The 22,343-nt window shown below is 37.2% G+C and overlaps 1 protein-coding gene across 1 annotated transcript in view; it reads left to right on the top strand.

Moving 5' to 3' along the window:
* Window positions 8,285–22,343, top strand: part of DTHD1 (death domain containing 1) — a 76,394-nt gene continuing 62,335 nt past the window's right edge. The window contains exons 1-5 of the mRNA XM_003128908.5: window positions 8,285–9,595; window positions 11,518–12,133; window positions 15,808–16,138; window positions 19,213–19,392; window positions 20,449–20,693. Coding sequence (XP_003128956.5) covers window positions 9,325–9,595; window positions 11,518–12,133; window positions 15,808–16,138; window positions 19,213–19,392; window positions 20,449–20,693 — 1,643 coding nt within the window. The 5' untranslated portion in view covers window positions 8,285–9,324. The remainder of the gene's footprint in view (window positions 9,596–11,517; window positions 12,134–15,807; window positions 16,139–19,212; window positions 19,393–20,448; window positions 20,694–22,343) is intronic.

Genomic DNA, 22,343 nt, shown 5'->3' on the forward strand with positions numbered 1-22,343 from the left:
CCAATAGAAATTTCAATCTTCCAGGTGTGACAAAACATATCAAAAACTATAATTACTTGATAAAGATTTAGGAATCTACTTTTAAAAAAGGAATGAAACCATCTCTGCAAATATGTATGCTATAGTTTTCAAATCTGGTGACTTAGTTTGCATCAACTCCTTTACCCCTGCTCTCATTAACACATAAAAATGACACAAATGAAAAATGTCTCAAATCTACAATTAATCCTTCACCATTTTTTTCCATCACCATTTTCATTGGCATATTATTCAAATGAGTTTTTCAGGTGTTTTGATTTGTATAAAAGTCATTAACAAGACATTTGTTGCCTAAGTGGAACTTATTTGTAGCATTTTTTTTTTTTTTTTTTTTTTTTTGGTCTTCTTTTGGAGCTGCACCTATGTCATGTCGAGATTCCCAGGACAGGTGTTGAATTGGAGCTGTAGCCACTGATCTACACCACAGCCACAGCCACAGCAACGCCTGATCCAAACTGCATCTGTGACCTACACCACGGTTCACACCCATGCCAGATCCTTAACTCTCTGACGAGGGAGGGATCGAACCCGCATCTTCATGGATACTAGTCAGATTTGTTTCCACTGAGCCACGATGGGAACTCCTGGAGCCCAATTTTTAAAACTTGTATAAAAAATAAGAATGTATTTATAACTTTTATTAGACAACTAGAAATTTGAATCCTGAGTTCCTGTCATGGCTCAGTGGTTAACGAATCTGACTAGGAACCATGAGGTTGCAGGTTCGATCCCTGGCCTCACTCAGTGGATTGAGGATCTTGCATTGCTGTGGGCTGCGGTGTGGGTCACAGATGTGGCTTGTATCCCAGGCTGCTGTGGCTGTGGCGTAGGCCGGTGGCTACAGATCCAATTAGACCCCTAGCCTGGGAACGTCCATATGCCGAGGGTGCAGCCCTAGAAAAAGACCAAAAAAAAAAAAAAAAAGAAAAAAGAAAAAGACATTTGAATCCTAATCAAGTATTTGATGACAGTAAGAAGGGTTTAACTTATTTTTTAAGGTGAATATTATGATGATGATTTAAGATGAATATTATGATTATTTTAAAAGAACATGTGGATTGTTTATTGCAATTCATCATCTTAGTTGTCAAACATTTGCTGACCTTCTGCTGTATCTGGAATACTGTGCTCTAGATGAAGTATTTGTTATTAGACCACTACCGGGTGGTAATTATTCCATCTTTATTTGAAAATCATGCCCAACTCATTTGACTGCTTCTAACTTAAGTTCCTCTTTGAACACTTGCCACTGAATTCCTGGCACTTCCAGCGATAAATTACTCATTATAAAGTCAATAGAATATGTGTTAGCAGTTCTGAATTAACTCATTTGATACAAATATGTTATGTCAACTTTAATATCATTGCCAAAAGATATGCAGTGAGTTTAACACTGGGCTTTAGGTCTTTTTTAACATGTGAATTTAGTTTATCTCAATGTAACAAATATGCATGTTTTAAACAGTATGAAAACACTTTGAGGTGATACAGCAGATGCCTTGCTCTCCTAACTGAAGTGCCCAAGGGTCTGTCTATGCCCTCCAGCCAAAGGCCACTAGGAACACACCTATAATGGATCAGGTAGGGATTATTACTCATTTCAGTGAGGGAGAACTCACACCGTGGGGAGCCATGGAGTGTCTCAGTTAAGGGCTGTTAAAGGGACTTATAGGATTCAGTTGTGGAATTTGGGGAATTTGGTTTTGGGATTTGGGGGCGATGCTATGATTGGGTATCTCAATAAATCTTATCTATAGGGTGGGAAGACTAGAAAGATGCTCAAGTTTCAGTTGGGAAGAAGCTGATCTCCCTCATATTAGCCTGATATGGGGGATGTTAAGTATTTTGTGGCTTGCATAATGGCTCATGTCTTATCTGGGTTTAACCTGTAAACAGAATGATCTTTGCTTTTAAGGGTCATGCCTGCAGCATATGGAAGTTCCCAGGCTAGGGGTCGAAATGGAGCTGCAGCTGCAGGCTACACCACAGCCGTAGCAGCACTGGATCCCTAATCCAGTGAGTGAGGGCAGGGATCGAACCTGAGTCCTCATGGACACCAGTAGGTTCTATTACCACTGAGCCACAATGGGAACTCCAGAATGGTCTTTATTTTGCTTTGACCCATCATAGTCACAGAGGCCCTTGCCTGGTACTGAGGTTCTATGAAATTCTTTATGTTCAGCAGGAGATCGCCAAGGCCTAGCTGTGAGTGTCACGCCAGCCCAGAGCAACATCAAGGCCAAGTTGGTGGTACTGACCTAGCTGGTCAGGAGTTGCTTTCCTCTTTTCCACAGATTTCCCTAGACATAATCACATTCAATTATTGTAGCAGTTTCCTGTAGAACTTACCTCCAAATTCCTAAATATTAATATCCTTTTATTTGGAAATATTTATTTTTAAATACTGACTTCCTCCTGAAGAAATAAGCCTTGTGCTCTCACATCCACCCCAGTATATTCATTCTCCTCATACATGCTGTCTGTGCCTGTCCTGACAATGTATTTACATCACCAGTTTTAAATTATAGATATTTTCTTTATTATGGCTAAGTAAATATTATTCATAGTAAACAGTTCACTCTGGCTATAAAATATTTCTTTTAGAATTTAGTTTTATCAATTGTCTCGTTTTTGTTATTTGGTCATGTATCAATAACTCCTTTTCCAAATTCACTAAGAATTGCAAAGCTTCTCTTAAATGGTTAAAACATCAGATAGTTCTTCAGTTCCACTCTCCCCCTTGCAGGTGGCCTCCTGGACTGCTCAGATGATGGGTATCATCTGATGTGGGAGCACTTGAGGCCCACAGCCCTGCTGTCACCCTGGGACTTCATTTTAGGCATCGATTTACTTCTCTCCTTGGCTGGCTTTTCTATTTTCTGAACTTTTTCTTGTGTGACTCCGTTATTTTTGGCAAAGCTACACCCCTTAGTAGCTTCCCAAGAAAAGGTACATAGGAGGCAGAGTTTGTAATATCTGTACACCTGAAAGTGCCCTTTCTCACCTGCACAGTTTAAAAAAATAAAGTCTTACTTTTGAAATATAGTTGACTTATAACATTGTGTAAACTAAGGTGTACGATGTGTTGATTTGACGTACTTCAATATTGTGATATGATTAACATTATTGTCTTAAATAACACCTCTATCTCATCACATACACATCATTTCTTTCTGTTCATATGCACGTCAATGAGGCTTTGGGGAAAACAGAATTCTGAATTATAAAGAGGGGGAACCAGAATGTTGAAGTCACAACTTTGATATTTTCTAGGCCTTAGTGTTGTTGTTGAGAAGTCCAGTACCTTCTGATTTACATGTGACCCTTCTTCCCTCTTTGGAGGCTATTAGGATTTTTGTCCTTGATGTTTTTAATATTCATGTTAACATGACCAGTTATGATTTCTTCTTTCTTTTTAATCTATAGTTCTGATCCCCATCTGGAATATCAAGTCCTTCATTTGGGAAATGGTCTTTTAGCATTTCTTTGATAATTTCCTTCTCTTTTCTTTCTCTAGCATTCGTATCAAGTGAACCATCTAGACTGAAACATTAATTTTCTTAACCTCCTTTTTTCTTCCTTATTATCTGTTTTGTTTTGTTTTGTTTTGTTTGACCTTCCAGAATATTTCTTCAACTGCTTCTTTCTACCCATATACAAATTTTAAAAAGTTTCTGTTGTGTTTTAATTTCTATGAGGTCTTTTTTTTCATTGTCTGAATGCTTCACCCCATCCCACCCCCGCCCCTTAAAAGAAAATATTTTTCTTGTTGGAGTTCCCGTTGTGGCGCAGCGGTAACGAATCCAACTAGGAACCATGAGGTTGCAGGTTCGATCCCTGGCCTCGCTCAGTGGGCTGAGATCCTGCATTTCCATGAGCTGTGGTGTAGGTTGCAGATGTGGCTTGGATCCGGCGTTGCTGTGGCTCTGGCGTAGGCCAGCAGCAACAGCTCGGGATTAGACCCCTGGCCTGGGAACCTCCATATGCTGCAGGTGCACCCTAAAGAGGCAAAAAGCCAAAAAATAAAATGAAAATATTTTCTTGTTTTATGGGTGCATTATCTTCTCTTATTCCGGATTTTGAAAGTGTTAATTACAGACCTATTTGATATTTTTTTCTTTCCTTCATTGGATCTCTCTCTCTCTCTCTCTCTCTTTTTTTTTTTTTTTCAATTCCTTATTTGTGTTTGCTTTAGTCTTCAGTGTTACTTAAAGGCATATTTCAAATGCTGGAACCCCTTGACTGTTATTCCATACTCAAGTGTGAAGCATTAGGGGCGTTGTTTGGAAACTTTACATATTGTCCTTCACTGTTGATGATCTGACAGGGCAGGGCCATCTACTGAGGGTGGGGATTAAGGGGACAGATGATGAAAAGAAAGGTTCACTATGAATTAAGTTTTTTTTTTTTTTCTTGGGGTATTAGTTTTTTTTCTTGTACTCTAGAGAACAAACTTTGAATGTACCTGAGATGTTATACTTGCTGGCCACTGTTCTGAGAGCTACGCGGAAAAATAGAGGGGGACCGCCTTTTTTAAAATTTAGAATTTCACTTAACCCTTACTGTCAGAATGGCACTTCCTTCCGGTTTTCTGCTCAGTGCAGGCTTCCTGCCTTTCTGCTGCACTTTTTTTTTTTTTTTCTTCTTCAGAGAGAAGCCTAGTTTTTGATGGGCGGAAGAGAGACTTTTGCCTGGCTATTTGGGGCAGAGGAGAGGGATCTAGGAATCTCCCTGCTCTCCAAATCGAATTTGCACAAAACTTGTTTACAGCCTCAACTTCACCCTTTGAGTTACTAGTTGTTTCTAATTCCTCAGTCCTCCTGAGCATCTATGTTAAGAACCAGCCTATTTTCTACCATGTAGGTACTCTCATTGCTTGACTAGGCCATTTACAACTTGTCCATCTGCTTTTGATCTTCTAAAAATTTGTTGATATCTTTTCTCTGTCATATTATCACCTATTTTCTTTGTTCTTTGCTTTATCTTCCTCAGTGATGTTTAAGAGGGAAGCACAGCTAGAATATGCATTTAATCTACATTGTTTAACCAGAAATCTTAGCTTTGATTTTTACCACCTGCTTTTTCAAAACAATTTTAAATTGATATGCACATTGAGAATTCTGATATTTAATTTGTATTTTCCCAGTGCAATAAGTTATTGGGGAAAACAAAAATGCCACAACTATTTCTGCTTCTCTTCCCACTTGCCCAGGTGTGTGAGCTTGCTCTAAGCAGATCAAAGATGAACAGACCTTCAAAAAGCATTTTTGGATGTGGCAAAATTAATCTGGGTGGACTGCACCAAAGCCTGATGTCAGCAAATACACAGAACTCAAAGAAAACAACAAAATCAGATAACAGAACTAATAATATTGCCTCATCATATCTCAAGCTTATGTAACTGTTTTGGTAACATTTGACCTACCCATTAGTACCCACCATAAACTTCATGGAAAGTAGCCCAGTTCCTTACACTCCAAAAATGTACTCTTCTGGAGTTCCCACTGTGGCTCAGTGGAAAGGAACCCATCTAGTATCAATGAAGATGAGGGTTCAATCCCTGTCCTCAGTGGGTTAATGATCTGGCATTGCCATGCGCTGCGGTGTAGTCACAGGCATGGCTTAGATCTGGCATTGCTGTGCTATGGTGTAGGCTAGCAGCCGCAGCTGTGATTTGAACCCTAGCCTGGGAACTTCCATATGCTGCATCTGTGGCCCTAAAAAGAGAAAAAAAAAGAAAAAAAGAAAAAGAAAAAAGGTATTGCTCTCCCCTTCTGTTGAGCATCAATAAGTAAGCTGTCCAATCTGTCGCAAATTTTGCTTCTTCAGATAACAAATGAGTGACTATCCTACTTACTGGAATTTTCTCCCTATTTACTTTGATACATTTAACATGGAGAATGTTGCCTTTTCAACCATGCAGTGTTTTATATGAATCAAGACTGCATATTAATTCCATTAACGTTCTCCGTAAAGAGGTACTAGTAGTCGAAATAATGAGTAGCCACAACGAAGATGCTAATCCAAAGTTAAACCCACCAAGACGAATTTTTGCTGTTAACTGCTGTGGGTGTCACAAACCTTGACTGCAAATGTCAGTTCCTTCCATGGTTAGTGACATCGATTAACTGAAAACAAGGTGCAGGAACGTGCAGATACTTGTTTTAATGAGTAAATGTGGCGTGGCCTGTGGTAGGTCTTACTTTACAAATATTACATGTTCTTAGGAAGCCAGACAGAGAACAAGTTTAGACTTGAGGGTAGCAAATGTCAAAGAGGCTGAGGAGGAATGTTTGGGTTTTTTTTTTCCCCCTGATCCGAGAAAGAATTTTCCCACATCTCTAGAAGGGAATAAATGTACATTGGTCCAGTGATTCAGTATGTTGTTATCAGGTTTATTTAGTACTTAAAATGTACATGGTGAAAATTCCCCATTGATCTCTTTTCCTTCCAGGGATTCATTCACTACCTATTGACTGATGACATTCTCTATGCCAATATTTTCTGACTTCTTTCCTAAATTTCTGACACATTCCAAAGAATTGTCTCAACTGCAGCAAGTCCAAATTAATCAAATAATCTACCTATCAAGACTAATGTTTTCTCTAAATTCCTAAACTCAACTGTTTTACTATCTATTCAGTCACCTAAACCAAAATTTTTAGTCATATTCCATTACCAAGCACAGTAAATAAATATTTACCAGCAGCCAATAAATATTCTCAAATAAATAGCGTATTTTTTTTTCTTTTTTTTTTTTTAAGGGCTGTACCTAGAGCATATGGAAGTTCCCAGGCTAGGGGTTGAATCAGAACCACAGCTGCTGGCCTATGCCACAGCCACAGCAATACCAGATCTCAGCCTCAGCCACAGAAACACCAGATCTAAGCCACATCTGCGACCTATGCCTCAGCTTGCAGAAACACCAATTGCCGCTAGGGATCAAACTGGCATCCTTATGGATACTAGTTGGGTTCTTAACCCACTGAGCCACAACAGGAACTCAGATGGATTTTCATTGTTTTCCACTCCAATTTGACTAACTGAAGATTTAGCAATTTCCAGTTACACTACTTCGAACCCCCTCTCAAACATCCCCTTCTCTTGCCTGCACTGTTGTTGCTCTAATTTAAGCCTTCAAGCCTATTAATTCTTGTATCTCAGCCCTCTAAACCATCTGCATCCCTACAGCACAGCTTTGGTTATTTTTTCATTTGGTTGAAAAAAATACCTAATTTCTCTCTTTCGTTTACAAAACAAAATTCTAACTTCTCCTCTTGACTATCCATAATTATTAGATTCTTCTCTTTCCACTTCCCTTGACTCATAAACCCTCCACTAAAGCCATACTTTCCCATTTTGAACACAGTGTCATTTCATGCCTCCCTGCCTGTGACCATATCATTTCCTATGTTGGAATGTGCCTTCTTTCTATGGTCAAGACTGCTCAAATCCTGCTCAGCTTTTAGCTCCTAATTTAAACATCTTTCAAGCCTCTAATCAGAATGAAATTTTTACTCCTCAAAGCTTTGGTGATAATTTTAATTCATACTTCTGCTCTAGCTCTCAACACACCCTAAGCTGTTTTATAAATAACCCGTTCATGGGTCTGCCTCGCTTTGAGGTCCTAAAATGCCCCATTCCTAACACAGGATAGTACCCGGCCCACAGAAAATGCTATAGAAAGCTTTCAGAACTGGTATTAAATTAAAGCCATATATACATTATTATGAAATCACACCTATATTTCAGGAGTTAAAGGAAAAGAGGTCCCTGAAAAACAAGATTTCTAGTAGATAATGAGCCTGCCCCCGCCCCCACCCTCACCCTCACCACCGCTCCCTCCTCATGCTGCTCGTTTCCTTTTCCTTCAGCCTCTTCAGACCACAAGCAGGTTCAGCAGCGTTTAGGCCTGTGATGCATTTGTTCTCTAGTCCCTATTCACTGGGCTTATGTTTCCCCATCTTGTCTTCCAGCTGTCCTGAGTGTGGCTCTAAGAACCCTGGTGCTTAAGATAAGATAACGAGATGCCTGTGGGAGAGAAGCATTCGGGCTTTCCTTTGGAAAGCTTCCATTTCATTCCAGTACTTCTGAGAGAACAGGAGCCCGTCTGAAGGCACTGCCCCCTCCCTCTGGCGCCGCGTTTCCCCATGTGAGAGGAGGGAGCAGGCTGTTCTGGGTTTCTCCGCATAGCCCCAGGCCCTCCCCCCTCCGCCCCCAGTATCAAGTCCAGTGTTGCCATGGCCTCATATACAATGTACCCACGGAGGGCCCAGCAGCACTGAGAACTTGCTGTCACTGAAGTTTACTTATGTATGGTGAAGATTCCCTGTTAGTTCATAGCCACTCTCTAGGTTTGCTTTCTTTTAGTGAAGAAGCAGTTTATTCAATTAGAGAAAAATGGTCAGAGAATAAAGAGGCCAAGGTCCTATTTCAGTCTGCAGACTTGACATAAAAGAATGTGCTAATTAAAATTTACCTAACCAGTGGCAATAAACTCTATTCCAGCAGAGGAATTTTTTAAACTCTCTATTATAGAAAAATAATAAATATATGCTGATTGAAGAGAATGGTGGAGACTCCACGTGAAACCATACCCAGCTTTAAGAGTAATTAACTTAACAGCCAATCACTTCATCTCTACACCATTCTCACACTCTCAAGTTATTTAGAAACAATTCAAACACCAGATTAGTTCCTTCATAAGTATCTTTTAGCATTCACATAGAAATCTTATTAGCAATAATATTGAAAGTATTTACCTTTGTTTAATATACTTCTCATCCTATTACAGAATTCATATTTTGTTGCCATAAATCTTGAAAAGTATACTTTAGAGATTAAGCCCTTGTCGGTTACATCATTTGAAACTATTTTCTCCCATTCTGTAAGTTGACCATGATGTACAGTAGAAAAAAATTGTACTGGGGAAATAATAATAAAAAAGGTTAAAAAAAAAAACTTGAAAAGTATATGAGACTTCCATAGTATATTGAAAATGTGAAACTTCCACGGGAAAAGGAATTGTGTGAGCTAACTCCGTCCCTGTGGTTAATCTGTTCTGTACACAGTGGCACCCATTGTGCAGGAACGCCCCTCCTTTGGTCACCTAGTAACTTTTCACTAGTCAACAAGAAGCTGAATAAACTATTATGTTGCATGAAAGTGCTGGCTAGCTGACTTGGATCATCTCCTGGACTTTTAGAAGCAAAAAACCATACCAAGTTTGAATTTGCTAAACCTTTAGGCTTTGCTGTCAGAAACATTCCACTCTTGGAGCATAAGATGGATACAGAAGACATAGGCTCAGGGAAACTAGGCCAAATATTGAAGCAGATTTGGAGACAAAACGTGATGCTAAAGCAGGCGCTCCTGGGAGAAGACCATTGTGAAGGGGCTGGTGGGGCCACTTGGATAGCCACAGTGGTCTTTCTGGGTCAAGGGCTCAGTAGGGCCCTTCACCAACTCTTGGAGCACATTGCAGGGACTCTGCGCTCCACCTGCCAGCAGCTGTGTGTTCTGCTTGACAAAGAGAATCACTGTACCTGGACACAAGGCAAGTGTTTCCTTTACTTGTACTTTTTCTAAGAAATATTGATTGGGTAGCCACTCTGAGAGGGCTGAGGAGCATGCAAACCCTCTATCCATAAGGGACTAATAATTTAACATGAGAAACAAGTTAAGACAAATGCACTGAGGCCAGTTCCACTGGAGACATACAAATGAAGTGTGCTAAGTCTTCCGCAACAGGCAGGATTCCATTTTTAGGGTGGGGAATTGGGAATTTCACTAGCACAAATGCAGTATCTAACCTGGAGTTTAAGGAATAGATTGGATTTATGCAGCCAGAAATTGGGCACCTTGAGAGAGCATTCTGGGCAGAGGTCTTGTTAGCAGGATCCAAGACTTAGAGATAGGAAAACATAGGCTTAGTTTGAGGCATAACAAGAAGTTTTCCCATATTGGAATATGATTTTCTATTTTTAGACTTGTTTGAACTTGAACTTAGTCATTTCAAAAAATCACTGGGAAGACGGGGGTGGGATGGATATGGAATTCGAGCCCCCCGCCCCCCACCACATACACACACACTAAGGGGATGAAGTTTCTTGGGAAGAGGCCCGGTTCTGGATGCTAAGTATGGTGTGGCAGGACGAACATGGTATGCAATGTCTAGGATCTCAGACGATCTACAGTTATTCTAGTTAAGAAGATGGTGGCATCTTGATATCCAATTCTAAATAATATAGAGTCAAGGCAGGTGGTCAGTTTTCAACAATCAAGAATCCAGGGCACATCATGTTAAGAAATTCAGTCTAGAGGGCAGATCGTGAACATCAGGGAAATGTCCGAAGGCAGCATGACCCAGAGACCATCAGCTGGAGCTGATACCAGGAATCAAATCTCTGGATAGAATTGCACGTGGTCCTAGGAAACATATGAAGACAAAGGATTATTCATGGAAAATAATAAAGACTCAGTTACTAGAACAGGAATTTAAAATAAAGACAGGGTCTCAGATACAAGACAAAAAACAACAAAAACAAAAAAACAAGTCATAACTGTAGCCTGAAGAAAACGGCTAGACTAGTAAAAAAAGACGATTTACTGATGATTCTGAAAACACTGAGCTCTGGGGCCTTAAATGATATATTCCTGAGTTCAGAATTAAATTCTAAAGATTGGAGATCTGCTAATCCTGCAAAAAGCCATTAGTTGATCCCACCTGTAAGGAGAGGAGGGATGAACAAACAGGAAAATAATAATTAGCAACGGGGATGGAGTGAGAGATTATATCAGATCAGATCGTGGTGAAAGTTCCTATCCGAGTGAGGAGGCTCCACTTGGCTTATTAGTCCTTGAGTGTTCAGGTTCTAATCATAGAATAGGTATAATTAGAGCTATTCTTTGAAAGATTCATTTGAAAATTGCCAATGATCACAACCCCAGCAGGAGGAATAGTGTCAACACAATAGCCATCATAACAAACACAGTAGCCAATAAAAAAACCTGCTACCCAAGTCTCATCTGGGGAAATTTGCTACAATTTAGGCAAATAATTATAGGTGGATTACTGTTAAACTATATAGTACATTCAAAGAGGAAAAACAATTCTCAAAATCACACCAAATGAGGAACCATTGAGGGAGATGTTGACATCAGCTGAACAGCATTTTATGGAAGGGGGTCACAATATCTGCTTTCAGGTGGCATTTTCACCCCGAAGAGGAATTAGATTTACTCTTTGCTTTTATGTTGAAAAAACAAGTTGTCCCCAATTCTTAGATGTGATAAAGAGTTACAGTTGTAGAGTTGTACAAATGACTTCTTCAGGATGGAGACAGGCTTACATGCCTAGTAAAGGGGTTTGTAGATTTCTAGGGTGATCTCTCTATACTTCATTACATGTCAGTGGAAAGACATAATTTGGTTCAATTTGTATTTATTCTTTTTATGTGTCTGTCTCTGTGTGTGTAGAAATCGTGACTTTCAGAGAGTGCCTCATGAAAATAAATGAATATTTGGGGGGCACGGCTGCATTTCTAAAGAAAGAAGAAAAGGAGATGTGTAATTTATGCGGCATGCATGATGAATGTGCTCCACAGCAGACAATGTCCGCCATTCAAGATATCAAAGCCACAGACATTGCTGCAAGAGAGGAACAAAATGTCATAGAAACAGCTACTGTGTCTCCCACAAGTAGAGAGGAAAGTCATTACCCAAACCAGGTCCAGTTAAAAAAAAATAAAACATATAGGAGTTCAGAATTAGTGGAAAAAGAAAACAATACATCATTGAATGGAGATGTAACAGGGCAAGAAGAGTCACAGAACAAAATGTTCCCAGATAATACAGAAAATGAAAACGATAAACAAACAGAACACATGACTGTTGAGAACATAAATGGCAACAGGCGAGAGACACATGACATAATCCAGACAACAGAAAGAGAAATTCAAGAGACCTCAGAAAGCCAAAGAGAAGAGATGATCATATCCTCAATAACATGTGATATCACCAATAAATATGTGACTAGTCTTCTTCCCAGTGATCCAGAGAGTTTAAAGCAAAAGGAAAACATAATGGAAAAGGAGTAAGTAAATACAATGTGAGAGGTGCTTTCACATGTGTGTTTCTACTTATATATAAAATAGTATTTATCATGAATAAAATGTTATATTTACATTTCAGATCTCCAAAAGATATTATAAATCAATAATTCAGTTCAAATTATTCCCATAAAATGTATATGGCTGCTATTTCCAACATTATTTGTTTCTTATAGATTCAGAAAAAAAAATTACATGTTTCTTTAAAGGAAGAAGGAATTGACTATATAAGAAAGTAGTTAAAAATGAGCTTTGCCCAGAACATGAACACTTTCCTAAAGCACTACTCTTTAAATTATCATTAAAAAAAAACCTAGGGGGGGTGCAAATTTCAAATACTAGAAGAGAATTTCCCAGCCTCAGATTTATTTTATTTATATTCTCAAGTAAATTCTCAGATTTATTTTATTTATAAATCATCATGAATTCTTAATCTGTGTCTGTAGAACTCTGGGAGGGCTTTTGGATAAGTTTTGGGAGGTTCTTAAAATCAAATGTATATTTTCACACCTATTTTATGTCTTTGGAGATGGTCCAGAGCTTTCACCGATTCCCAAAGAGCCCCTGAGTTTAAAAAAAATATGTTGAAATTGACTGATCTATTTTATGAATTATATCCCCTATATATAGGGCATAATAATCCATATTTGCCCACATAAAATAAAATATTCATGTCATATTTTCCTAGTAAAAAATAAGACCCTTAGAAGGCAATGGGGAATAATAATAATAATAAATCATTGGTTTGAGAGTCAGACTTAAATTTATCTCCTGTTTTATTGCATACTAGTTCTGTGACCCTGGGAAACTTGTTTCACTTCTTAGCCCCATTTTCTTATTTGTAGAAATTATATATACTTTCTGGGATTATTTAATAAGGTCAAATGAAAATATCATGTAAATAGCCTAGGACCTTATTGCTTGGCAGATGTTTACTCTTAAATAAATATTCACAGGTTGATTTATTTCACCCTCAAGAAGGTTCACTTTCTCCACCTCCCACACACCACCGAACTTCACTTATTCTCTCTCTGGTCTTTCAGATGTACAATACCATTTCTAAGACAACACCACAAATGAGTCTATGATCTCAGGCAAGTTATTCTGTTCACTTTGACCTTAGGTATCTCATCTGTAAAATGAAGAGGTTGGTCTAAGTTTCTTTCCATGTCTGAAAACTGATGAATCCCACAGATGTCACAGGAGTACACTCAATGTATGAAAGACCCCCCCCCACCCCCGCCAGGTTTGAAAGACTCACTGCCCCTGCAAAACAACTATTAAAGTAGACAATATATAGTTGCCCATTTCACTTGAGCAAAACATTAACACTTCATATCCTCACATTCAGAAATGACTCAAAGCATCAACTAATGAGTCATTGCTGAACCACTCCCTCTATCATCTCCTTTAGGTAGGTGTTCCCTAGTTAGTGATTTCCTCTTTGTGGCATGCAAACCAATTTTGCTTGGCTTGCATGTTTCAGAGAATGACTACTCATGGCAATTCCCCAGGCTAGGAAGCCATCATGCTACAAGAAAGATGAGTATCATAAACAAAACCTAGCTCAGAATCTGTTGTGATTCCTTCCTGGAGAGCTTTTTTGGGGAGAAAAAAAAAAAGCCCTATGTGTTTCAGGGTAGTTGTCCTAGTGTGTACAAACTCAAAGGGAAACAACACTAGACTAAACCAATGTGATTATTTTAGTGGATGGAACAGATCGATTTGATTAGGTCTAGGGGAAATGGCAGGATTTATAGGTCTCCTCGCCCTATTTCACCTGTCAGTTTTGTAGAAGAAGAGTGTATTGAGTTGATTTTCCATGGCATTAAAGAGAGTCACTTTTGAAATTATTGAAGGCTGGATTATTGTATCCTCTAGTAAACAATGTATCTCATTTTCTGGAGTACCATTATCACCAGATCAGAGAATACTCAAATAGATCCATGTACTGTGTAATTTTGCATTCCTTTTAACTTTATGAGTTCAAAGTTGCAAATATACATAAATAGTCCTTTCTGTAATTTCAACATTTTTTATATTTCTAAAATGCACTGTAATATTCAATTTATTAATTGAAAAATAGTTAAAAACCTGATTATTCTAGAACTGAGTATTAATGCCACATTTTACAAAGATCCTCTTTTTTCTCTTTGAGATTGCTTATATTTCAATCGTTTCACTCATATGAAATGAGAAATAGCAAGAAGAGGAGAAACCTAAGTTGATAATTTTAAGGCAGAGATATAATATTTATTTAGCACTCCCTTTATGTTAATCCATTATTTAAAAAGTTGAAATTTTTTATATCATTCAGTTTTCACACTGTTGTGGATTTGGTATTCATTTCAATTTGTCTGGATAAAGAAACCAGTCTTTTGGAATGATTTGAGGAAAAATGATATTAGAAAGTTAGGGCTTTTGTGTTAATGATAGATGGATTCAGTTATTGACTATATAGCTTACCATCTGTATGATCTTTAGCAAGTTAAATTTTCTAAACTTCAGTTTCTTTATCTCTAAAATGGTAGTGACAGGAGTACCTGCCTGACCATAGTGTGAGGAGTAAATGAAGTAATCTTTAACCTTAAACCTTGTTCAGAGAAAGAGCTAAAATGTTACATATTTTGATAATAATTATCGATGTTAAAGGCCAAACAAGTAGTAAGTGACTGATCTCAAAGTTGAATTCCAATCTATAAGATTCTAAAACCGGAGTTCCTGCCATGGCTCAGTGGTTAACGAATCCGACTAGGAACCATGAGGTTGCGGCTTCGATCCCTGCCCTTGCTCAGTGGGTTAAGGATCCGGCGTTGCCATGAGCTGTGGTGTAGGTTCCAGACGCGGCTCGGTCCCGTGTTGCTATGGCTCTGGTGTAGGCCTGTGGCTACAGCTCCAGTTAGACCCTTAGCCTGGGAACCTCCATATGCCGCAGAAGTGGCCTTAGAAATGGCAAAAAGACAAAAAAAAAAAAAAAAAAAAAAAAAGACTCTAAAACCTTTGGCAAAGGTGATGGTACAAAAACCAAGAGTAAATCCAATTGTCAAAGTAAACATTTGGATTGATACTCTGAAGATTGTAGATATTATAAGTATGTTGATCAATCATATATTCACAGTATTTTTGCAACTTTCTCAATTTTTCTTAAATAATATAATAAATATCATCATTTAATTTAAGGTGTTTAGACATTTCTAATATATATACATACGTATATTCCCTTTCCTCAAAATATAGAAAACTATTAAGGTATTAGTACCTGGTTTATCAAGAAGATTTAGCAATCTTCAGATTCATACTGAAGTGAAGAAAAGTGAGGAATGAATCGACTGCTTAAGTAATAATAGTTATAACAATAGTAACAGTAGCTAACACAGATAGTACTTACTATGTGCCAGGCACAGCTTTTTAATTACCATACCATAGTTCCTTTAATTCTCACAGCCTTCCTGTGAGATAGGTATTATTTTATCTCTATTTTACAGTTGAGGAAACTGAGGCACAGAGAGGTCAAGTATCTTGCCCAAGGTCACAGAGTAAATGAGAGAGCTGGAATTCACATTGCAACAATGTGGCTCTAGAGCTTGTACTCTTAGGCAGTTCTCTATGTGGTCCATATATCATAATTGAAAAAATGATGTCCTTTTTGTCTCTGCAGGTATCTTGATGTGCTGAATGATAATACTCTCCCCCAAGTGTCTTGTTACATTACAGCACCATCCTCTGTTCTACAGCATCTAGAATGCCGGATAATTAATAGTATGAGTTCTTTAGTAGTGAGTGACAATGAGGAGTTGGTCAGCAATGTCATCACTGTTGAGTGCTCAGAAATGGAAAAGAGAATTCCATTTCCAATATGCATTGCAATTCCATTTACTGCACGTTACAGAGGAAATTACAGAGACATCATGGTGAAAGTGTCTGATATAAACTTTCAGTCAAGTTACTTGACTCCAAATTCACTGGAAGGAATGAGAGGAAGTTACAAGGTTGGTAAATTTTTGGCTACATCTACATTTGCTATTTGACTTCTGTTACTGAGACTACCAGATTGCAACATAGATACAGTTGTTCCATTGGTAACAAATGGAAGGGTTGATAAGATTTATGCTAGTCAATTTATGTTTTGTTTTGTTTTGTTTTGTTTTGCCATCCATAAAATATCAAAAAGCAGAGCTTAGTGGTTAAATTTAGGATTGAAGAACTTGAGTCTAGGACCCAGCAAGTGTTATATTTTTGCCTGAGAAGCAAAACCAACATCACAGTTTAATTAGGTTCATGCCTTAGACTGCCTTTAGACTAACATTTCTAATGTGAAAGACCTCTTTCCAAATTTAAGAAGTTTAGAATCTCCAGATGATAGTAGCTTTATTTTTATCATTCATGGGTTGGGAAAATATGTAAAAACTAAACACTGTGCATGTATGTGCACGTGTGTGTACACCTTGAGATAGTTATTAAGTTTATAAATCATGTTTAGTCTGTACATGGAAAAGAGCATATAAAGTACTTAGTACTTAGTTGTGGAGGAAGACTGGCTAAGTCTGAAGTTTGACTCCTACACTTCCTTGCTATGTGAACTTGAGAAAATTATGTAACCTTGCTATGGCTCAATTTCTTCATCTAAAAAATGAACAGAGTATTAGTGTCTAACCGATGAGGTCATAAGGATTAAATGAGAAAATACAATCAAGAAGATAAAAAAAGCTCTTAAATACATGTTAGTGTTTACTGAATTATCATTTTTCATAGTAAACTTTTTTTATAACTCTGAATCCCCTTATAGTGACAGATTCCTATGTTATGATGAAAGAATATATACACAATTATTTTAAATATAACGTAAAGTTGAAGGGAACTCAAGTTTAAAGTTCTTTTGTGGACCACTGAACTTATTTTTTAAAATTATGGTTGATTTACAATGTTGTGCCAGTTTCTGTTGTACAACAAAGTGACAGTTTTATGTACATATCATTCATACACACACATTCTTTTTTATATCCTTTTCCATTATGATTTATACCAAGAGATTGGATATAGTTCCCTGTACCGTATAGTAGGGTCTTGTTGTTTATCCATTCTAAATGTAATAGTTTATGCCTACTAACCCCAAACTCCCAGTCAATCCCACTTCCTCCCCCCTCTATCTTGGCAACCACAAGAATGTTCTCTACATCTGTGAGTATGTATCTGTTTTGTAGATAAGTTCATTTGTGCCATATTTTAGATTACACATTTAAGTAATATTATGTGGTATTTGTCTTTCTCTTTCTGACTTATTTCACTTAGTATGATAATCTCTAGTGGTATCCATGTTACTGTGTGAACTTATCATTAAATAATTAAAATATTTCTATTTCTTATCTTTATATAAGTGATCATTATTTGAAGAGAAGGGCAGGGAATAATGTGAAAAAAAAAAAGCCATGAATACAAAGTTATTTTTAGTTCATCTCTTCCTTTTCTGATTTGGGTCATTTCTGAGTTAAAAAGTTATACCCTTGAATATTAAGGCTAAGCCTGTTCTAATTATTTACTCCAGTCTATATGACTAAGACATTTTGTATTTAGTCTAGGAAGCCTGTAAGTATAATACAGGCTACTGTAAGTATAATACTTACTACTAATGTAGTAAGTATTGCCCTTGTGTGTGGCTTTTTCATCTTGACCAGTCTGTGTGACTGCCATAATAAAAACAAAAACCGACACAGCCATGTGCTTTTCAACAAATGGTGGCAAGAGGTTTAGTAAATAGATACTGCAAAAGAACAAAAAATAAGAGAACCATTGTCTACTGAAAAAAAAAAAGCATTTTTTTTATAGTTTTCTAACAGTAGTTATTCCTATTTTTAGCTCAAGAAAATTTAAACTCTGGATTCCTTCCAATTTTTTTATGTGGTTCACATAAGACATTTAAGAATTCTAATTCTGGAGTCAGATAAACCATCATCAGAGTTCTGTTCATGACATTCCCCAGCTTAAAACCCTTCCGTTTCCCTAGACTCTGCCAAAAGTACTCTAACTGCATGGCAACCCCCACGAGGTCCCCAAAAAACCTTTCTTTCTTACTTCTCACCATTTTCCCTCCAGCCAATTAAAGAACATTCATCATGCCCTGAATTTTCCCAGCGATGGATTGAGGCAGTGATATTGTGAAATCTCTTTCTTAGTCAGTTTTCAAATGATAGATTATTTTCCACTGTGACTGTCCCTGAGATGTTTGTGTGTGTGTCTGCCTGATTATCCACTCATGCCTGGGTGGAGTCCTGCTGGTGTTTGGGGAAGCCTGAATAGACCAGATTACTTCTAAACCTTCCTCTTCATTTTAAGCTTTGGTGATTATGTAAGTAGATAATTTTGTTTTCATTTATGTACTCAGTTCCTTTTTGTGTGATAAAAAAGCTTGAATATGTCCCTGCGTATATGCCTCCCAAATGTAAACGGCACTATATAAAGGAGAAACACAAATGGGTCTCTTAGTGATCATCTGCTCCCACTGCGTGGAGGAGAGAAACAGAGAAAACGACTTTCTCAAGAGATTGTGACTTGCCAGAAGGAAGATTCTGCTGATGGTACAGGTGCTATGGTACTTGTGTAAACTACCCAAACGGTGAAATTTCAGGCCTCAGAATTCCTAAACCGGTGTTAAATCATCTGGATAAAGGTCCATATTTAAAGTCCATTCTGGTAAAGGAAGATAGGATTCTAAATATAATCAATACTTGTGAAAACACTACATGTGATTGCCCGTCATCCATTTACCTTTTGGAGGGAATACAAATACATTTATTTCTCTCTTTTTTTAAAATGAAAAGAAACTCCTAATATCTACTTTTATATAGTTCAGATTTGGGACACTTCTAATATATACTTTTACTTCATCTCATAAAAGGACCATCTATTTGGGATGAAATGATTCTCCGTAGTGGGGGATTACAGGGGCAGCAGAGAATTTTGTTTTGTGTTTTTCCACAGCTATAGCCTGTGTACAGCATGTAGTCCCCAATGATGTGGTATTAATGTCCCTTAATGTCATTGTCTCGATGTCCTTCGATCCATACAGGGAACCTATGCTGAAGTGAAAGTTTATAAGCTGGGTATCTTTTCTGTTGTGTCCTGTTTAAAGAAAGAGTCCTTTACAGTAACAAAGAAAGGCCTTACTCTTAAACCAAGCATGGATTCCCGGATATCCTTAAATTACCCTCCAGGAGTTTTCAGCTCACCAGTGCTTATACAATTAAAGGTAAATATAAAAAACTGGTGAGTTTCTTCTCCTAGATTTTGTGGGTAATCAAACATGGCCTTGAGAGAATGATGAAGATACAAATATGTAATGTAACAATAAACAAATTTCTTTCTCATGCTTCTAATGACCTAACTTAGAGTCTCATCAGTGATATAGTGATTTGAAGCATATTGAATATCATTTCAAAATGAATCCCTGCCTTATCTGAAAGGCTTTCTAGCTATTTTTTGTTTCTTTGTTTGGCTTGGTTTATGTTATTTGTTGACAAGGATAAATGTTGAATATCTATGATAGAATTAGTACCAGACATTGGGACTTCTGTATGATTCAAGATTTCTACCTAAGAGGATGGCTAAAAAAGAGGCTAATCAATTAAAATACATATGGTTATATTTAATTGTAAAATCTTTTTGGGAAGAGGATTTAATACATACAAACATTATTTACAAGTTGTAAGTGATGAACCAATGTACATATTAGAAGTCATACTTCCTCAATATTTCCTGTTCTTCTGGCCTCGTCTCCCTCGTGCTTTTCTAATTTCTCCCAGTTGTTATTATAAGTGGTAAGCAAAAAAGAAGAGTTAGGAAGAAAACATATTATAAATAATTTATTCATAAATATTTCCATAAACTTTGACATTTTTGAATTATACTAGCTATTTTTATTAGCCATTCTTATGTGAGAGGAAACAAATAAATATAGTCTTGTTTTTCTAGTTTCTGAAGAGCCCTTGTTCTAACAATAGTTCTAATTAGAAATTATATAAAATGTCTATTTTGTTTTCTAGGTCATGTTGTTGCCTACCATTAAGAATGTTTCTCAGTTATTTATAACATAGGACAGGGAACTAAGATTTCAGAAAGGCTTTGTGAAAAGAGGACCAAATGCTGTAATCTTTTATAAATTCTGTCCTGTTGATTCCAACCAACAATATATAGAAATATGTATAAAACTATGTTCTATTAAGTTTTCAGAAAATTAATTTAGAAATGTGCTGATAACTTTGCATCTTTTTGTGTATATATGTATGTGTGTGTTTTCTTTGTTTAGGTCCAGCCAATTGACCCATCTTTGGTGGCATATTTAAAAACTCAGCAAGATATTTCCTATTCAGTACTATCCACAAGTCCTGTGATTCACATTCAACACCCATCAACGCATCCTTTCCAGAAACCAGTCACTGTATTCCTACCTTGTTCGCCACATCCTGATAAAAAAAATCTTGGGTCTGAGGTAGATCATAAAGGAAGAGCTAGTACCACAGCAAACAGAATCATACCTTTATACCTCAACTGGTGAGTTAAGACCCTAATGTCTCTAACTGATCCTGATGGTAAACAAGGAGATTTAAATGATTAAAAATGTAATCAGAGGTATGTAAATATAAGTATTGAAATACTATGAAATATTTTAACATAGAAATAAAATATTGTGGGTTGAGAAGGGTAATGATTTTAGCTGTTAAGGGGTACAAAAGTATGCTGTGTTAAAATCTGACACAAAAGAGATAAAATTAGGAGTTCCCATTGTGGTGCAGCGGCAACAAATCCGACTAGGAACCATGAGGTTGTGGGTTCAATCCCTGGCCTCGCCCAGTGGGTTAAGGATCAGGCATTGCCGTGGAGCTGCGGTGTAGGTCCCAGATACGGCTCGGACCCTGCGTTGCTGTGGCTGTGGTGTAGGTCAACAACTGTAGCTCTGATTCAACCCCTAGCCTGGCAGTCTCCATATGACATGGGTGTAGCCCTTAAAAAAAAAAAGGTAAAATTAATACCTGCTTTCAAAAAACTTATGATATGTTTAATTACAAAGACATGATATAATGATTTTATTTTCCATATTTGAGTGTTCTGTTAATGTGGGAAAAAGATTAACCTGTTCTTTTCATAAACAAATTAACATTGAGTCTATATTTGTCATATAGGCAGTTTGCTTTATCTCATTTTTATAATTAAAGAAAATCCTCACCAGTAAGACTAAAATACATATTGAGCTACCAGCCAAAAATGAAATTGAAAATGAAATGCTAACCACAAATAGCTTACACTGCACAATAGTAATCCTGACTTTAATTCCTACCCTTTCATTTAATTTTTCCTCTTTTTTTTTTCTAATAAGAGACGTAGAAGAGAATCTATTCTTTTATTTTGAAGGGAATTTTTTTTTCTTTGAAAAACCATTGGAGGGAAAAACAATTTCAGACAGAAATAATAAGTACTATTCATTGAGAAACTACTATTTGCCAAGTTTCTTGTGTACATGACCTTATCCAGTCTCCTTCCCACCTTAGCATCATTTGATCAGTAAGAAGACTGAACCTCAAGGAGATGAAGAACTTGCACAACTGGCCGCAGGTTCCACATCTGAATCTTCAGATGTGGGTTGAAAGATTATTGTGGGTTGAAAATATTTTTTAAAAAATTCCAAAAAGTTCCCCAAAGCAGAACTTGAATTTGCCGAGCCCTGCAACTATTTACATAGCATTTACATTGTATTAAGTATTATAAATAATCTTGAGATTGATTAGAAGTATACGGGAAGATATGCATGGGTTATATGCAAAAACCACTCCATTCAACATAAGGGACTTGAGCATCCACAGATTTTGGTATCTGCAGGCGTCCTGGAATGAATCTCTCACATCCAGATACTTAGGGAGCACTTTAACTAAGAAGTGCACGAGCGTGGTCTGGACTCACATATCTCTATTTCTAATCATGACTCTTAAGTAGCCAGTATCTATTTAGTTTGAAATTGCAAGACTAAAAAATCGAGAAGTGGATTATTTGGTCTTTCCCACTGTGTTTCTAATTTAGGAAGTTGGCAACAGTAGAACATTAGGTTGTGGCTAAGTATTAGGTAAGTGAGAGAGAACATAGACATAGACGCAATCCATTTGTATGTGCTTTTGCTACTTGGAATATATATATATGTGTGTGTATATA

Source organism: Sus scrofa, chromosome 8, assembly GCF_000003025.6.
Source record: "Sus scrofa isolate TJ Tabasco breed Duroc chromosome 8, Sscrofa11.1, whole genome shotgun sequence".
NCBI lineage: Eukaryota > Metazoa > Chordata > Mammalia > Artiodactyla > Suidae > Sus > Sus scrofa.